The 4888-nt window shown below is 36.0% G+C and overlaps 1 protein-coding gene across 1 annotated transcript in view; it reads left to right on the top strand.

Moving 5' to 3' along the window:
* Window positions 1–228: 228 nt before the first annotated feature.
* The window catches only part of FAM186A (family with sequence similarity 186, member A), a gene marked incomplete at its 5' end in the record, with an annotated part of 41871 nt that continues 37211 nt past the window's right edge, over window positions 229–4888 (top strand). The window contains 2 exons of the mRNA XM_008583161.1: window positions 229–451; window positions 1410–1580. Of these exons, the coding sequence (XP_008581383.1) occupies window positions 229–451; window positions 1410–1580 (394 nt within the window). The remainder of the gene's footprint in view (window positions 452–1409; window positions 1581–4888) is intronic.

Here is a 4888-nt window from a genome sequence, read left to right as displayed (position 1 = left end):
TTCAAACCCAATGTGCTTTTCATTATATCATAGCACTGCTAGGATGATGAAAGCAGAAAAAAAAATTTTTTTAAGAGAGAAAATCTGAGACCCACAGTAAAGCTAGAATTAGCAAGACTTTAATTGGACAGCTTCATATTAACTGTCACTAACACTCTGGGAAGAAAGGTAACCAAAGCTTATTTCAAACAAAGATTTTATTAATATACTCCCCTCTTATTCTTACAGGACATTCATATGCAGCTGGCTGACATAATGAACAATGTGCATCGGATAATAACTCGCTTTACTGTTGTTGATCTTAACGCACCCTCTGGAAGGAGTAGCTCCAGTACAGAATATAAGAAAAAAGGAAGAACCGATTTTTTGGAGAAAATGGTTACTTATGCTAAAACTGCTGAAATTAGAGAAAAGACTCTTGCCTACATTTTAGCTTGGTTGGAAAAATGGAGTAAGTTTTCCGAAGTGGTTCAGAGGAAAACCACAAAGTTAATAGAGAAGAGAATCTATGAGTAATTTTTGAAGAATAAATCAGATTAAAGAAAAGAAGAGTAAGGAGGTTATTCAGAGAATGGTTGTCCTCTGTTCCAGTAAGAATAAAATAAGAAAAATATAGGCTAATTCACTTAGTACCAGCTATTCTGGTCTCCTTGCTTTTCTTCAAGCATGCCAGCGTGCTTCTGCCCAGTGTCTTTATGCTTACTCTTCCCTTGCCTGGAACATCTCCCACCAGATGGCCACCTGGCTCATTTTCTGCTTAAATCTCACTTTAAAATGAGGTGTTCTCTGACCATCCCCATTTCCTAATCTCCATTACCCTTTACCCTTCTCTATTTTTGTCTGTAGCATTATGATCTGACAAACTATATAACTTTTTTTTTTTGCTTGTCTCCTTTCACTGGAATGTAAGCAGTATGAAGTCAGGAACTTTTATTCAATGCTATATCAATGGCATCTAGAACAGTACACAACAAAGTAGACACTAGTTAAATGAAAGGATCAATAAGCTAAGAATACATAAAAAAGAATTTCATTTTGTTGCAAGAAATATCAGGTAACAGGGTTCTACAATACTAGATAACTGACCAAAGGAGTTAATTGGGATTTAGATCCCCAGTATTAAAAAATAAAAACTTACACCTACTTCCTTAGAGTCAAGGAACTAAACCAAATAGACACTTTTTAACCTGATTCATGTTTTCATGTCCAAGACTTCTGTTCAGCTTTGTATTCCAAGTATCTTCTTTTGTAATTTATATCTTCATAGAGAAAAGCCTAGAATAGCAGTTAAGTGTGAGATACCTATATTCCCCAATTCTACTATGTTGAGTAGTTACCCAATATTATGTCTTTATGATTGTAATTATTTATTTTTCTGCACAAAAATAATTTTTTTAATTCTCTTCAAGATGTCATTTTGTCTGAGATGACTGTAATTGACGTTGATGAACACCACCACTGGATAGCGCAGATGGAGATGTTACCAGACACATTCAAAGCTATTGAGAACAATGTCAAGATACTGACTACAATTAGTACATCTTTGCTTGAAGAAAAGAAAAAAAAAAAGAAAGAAATATGTAAGGGTACTTCATGACTTTGGAAATGGACTTTTTCTTTTTTTGACATTTTCTAAAAGAACCCAGCTTTATTGAAGTATAATTTGCATAACCATAAAATTCATACATATTAAGTGTACAATTAAATAATTTTTCAGTAAATTTAGAGTTGTGCAGTTATCACCGCAATCCAATTTCAGAGCATTTCCATTATCCCAGAAAACCTTTCATGCTCATCTGCAGTCAATCCTCATTCCCACACACAGCCCCAGACAATCACTTATCTATTTTCTGGCTCAATAAATTTGCTTTTTCTGGATATTTCATATAAGTGGAATCATATTAGCATAATGCTTCTGAGGTCCAGCTGTGTTATAAGATGTATTGGTAGTTTCTTGCTTTCTATTGCTAATTGTATATGACTGTTTGGATGTACCACATTTCGTATACTCATTCACTAGTAGATGGGCATTTGGATTGTTTCCACTTTTTCGCTTTTAAGAGTAATGCTGCTATTAACACACATGTAGAAGTCTTTTGGTGGACACTTTTGTTTTTACATACTCTGGGGAGACACCTAAGAGTACAATTGCTGGGTCAAATGGCAAATTTATGCTTAATTTTTTAAAAACTGCCAACTGTTTTACACAGTGATGGCACCATTTCACATCCTCATCAACAGTGTAGGAGGGTTTCAGTTTCTCCACATCCTCAACAACATTCGTTATTGTCTTTTTTATTATAGCCATTCTACCAGTTGTGAAGGGGTACCTCATTGTAGTTTTAGTTTCCCTAATGACTAATGATGTTGAGCATTTTTTCATGTGCTTATTAGCCTTTCCTATGTCTTTTTTGGTCAAATGTCTATTTAAATACTTGCCCGTTTTTATTATTGAGTTTTAAGATTTCTTTATATCTTCTGCATATAAGTCCTTTATGAGAAAAGCGATTTACAAATATTTTATCCCATTCTGGGGCTCATCTTTTCATTTTCTTAGTGGTGTCTTTGAAGTCCCAAAGTACTGAATTTTTTTTTTTTTTTGTCTTTTGTCTTTTTTCCGTGTCCGGCAACGGATCGCAACCCTCAGTGTTGCCCCCGTACCGGACCGGGGACCGGCAACGGGATTGCAAGCCTCGGTGTTGCTCCCACGCCTCGCTCAGCCAGTGAGCGGGAGCCGGTCTGCACGTGGGATCCGAACCCTCGGATGGGAGCGCCGCCGCGCTTCCCAAGCGGCGCACTATCCAGTGCGCCACCGGGCCGGCCCTAAAGTACTGAATTTTGATGAAATCCAATTATCTAGTTTTTCTTTAATGAATTATGGTTTTAATATTACACCAAGAACTTGTATCAGGATGTAACAAGGGAAGCAGAACCAGTAGGAGAGTGGGATATTGTACTCTCCAATTATTATTGTTGAGTTGTCTATTTTTCCCTTCAATTCTGTCAGTTTTGCTTCATGTGTTTTGGGGCTTGACTGTTAGCTAAATGTATGTTTAGAATTGTTACAGTTTCCTGAAGAATTGACCCTCTATCATTATAAGAGTCCCTTGTCTCTAGGACCATTTTTTTTTTTTTTTTTGTCTTAAAGTCTATTTCATCTGATATCGGTATAGTCTATTCAGTTTCCCTGTGGTTACTGTGCTCAAGGTATATCTTTTTCTATCATTTTACTTCTAACCTATTTGTGTCTTTGAATATAACGTGTGTCACATGTAGTTGGCTCTTGTGGATTTTTCTTTTAATACCAATCTGATAATCTCTGACTTTTGTTTTTGTTTTTGTTTTGGTAAGAAGTATTTTTTATTTTATTATCCCTTTAAATATCAGCAAAACATTTTAGAAGTCTGGTTTGTCTGGAATGATACTCACCATGATCCACATTTAAGGCAAACTATAATTTTAAACTCTAATCATTATGTCACTTTAAAGTATCTGTGCATTTATTTATAATCTAAGGCTTATTCTCTCAATTAGGTTTTATTTTTTTAAATTTTACTTTATTTTGTCAATATACAATGTGGTTGATTATTGTGGCCAATTACCAAAACCTCCCTCCCTCCTCCAGCTTCACCCCCCAACAATGTCCTCTCTGTTTGCTTGTCGTATCAACTTCAAGGAATTGTAATTGTTGTGTCTTCTCCCCCACTCCGTTGTTTGTGTATTTATTTATTTATTTTTAGCTCCCACAAATAAGTGAGAACGCGTGATATTTCTCTTTCTGTGCATGACTTATTTCACTTAATATAATTCTCTCTAGGTCCATCCATGTTGTTGCAAAAGGCAATATTTCATTCTTTTTTATAGCACAGTAGTATTCCATTGTGTAGATATACCACATTTTCCATATCCACTCATCTGATGATGGACATTTGGGCTGGTTCCAACTCTTGGCTATTGTAAAGAGTGCTGCGATGAACATTGGGGAACAGGTATACCTTCGACTTGACGATTTCTATTCCTCTGGGTATATTCCCAGCAGTGGGATAGCTGGGTCATATGGTAGGTCTATCTGCAATTGTTCGAGGAAGCTCCACACCATTTTCCATAGAGACTGCACCATACATCAACAATGTATGAGAGTTCCTTTTTCTCTGCAACCTCGCCAGCATTTATCATTCACAGTCTTTTGGATTTTAGCCATCCTAACTGGGGTGAGATGGTATCTCAGTGTGATTTTGATTTGCATTTCCTGAATGCTGAGTGATGTTGAGCATTTTTTCATATGTCTGTTGGCCATTTCTATATCTTCCTTTGAGAAATGCCTCTTTAGCTCTTTTGCCCATTCTTTAATTGGGTTACTTGTTTTTTTCCTGTAAAGTTGTTTCCTTTCCTTGTATATTCTGGATATTAATTCTTTGTAAGATGTATATTTTGCAAATATTTTCACCCACTCTGTTGGTTGTCTTTTAACTCTGTTAATTGTTTCTTTTGCTGTGCAGAAGCTTTTTAGTTTGATATAATCCCAATTGTTTATCTTTCCTTTGGTTGCCCATGCTTTTGGGGTCATATTCATGAAGTCTGTGTCCAGTCCTACTTCCTGAAGTGTTTCTCCTATGTTTTCTTTAAGAAGTTTTATTGTTTCAGGGTGTATATTTAATTCTTTAATCCATTTTGAGTTGACTTTAGTGTATGGTGAAAGATATAGGTCTAGTTTCATTCTCCTGCATATTGATATCCAGTTCTCCCAGCACCATTTGCTGAAGAGGCAGTCTCTTCCCCAGTGTATAGGCTTGGTGCCTTTGTCAAAGATCAGATGGCTGTAGGTGTGAGGGTTGATTTCTGGATTCTCTATTCTATTCCATTGATCAGTGTGTTTTTTTTTTTTTTT

Source organism: Galeopterus variegatus, unplaced genomic scaffold, assembly GCF_000696425.1.
Source record: "Galeopterus variegatus unplaced genomic scaffold, G_variegatus-3.0.2 Scaffold95, whole genome shotgun sequence".
NCBI classification, from domain to species: domain Eukaryota; kingdom Metazoa; phylum Chordata; class Mammalia; order Dermoptera; family Cynocephalidae; genus Galeopterus; species Galeopterus variegatus.
Note: the sequence above shows the minus strand (reverse complement) of the source record. Positions and strands in the feature narration are given on the sequence as shown.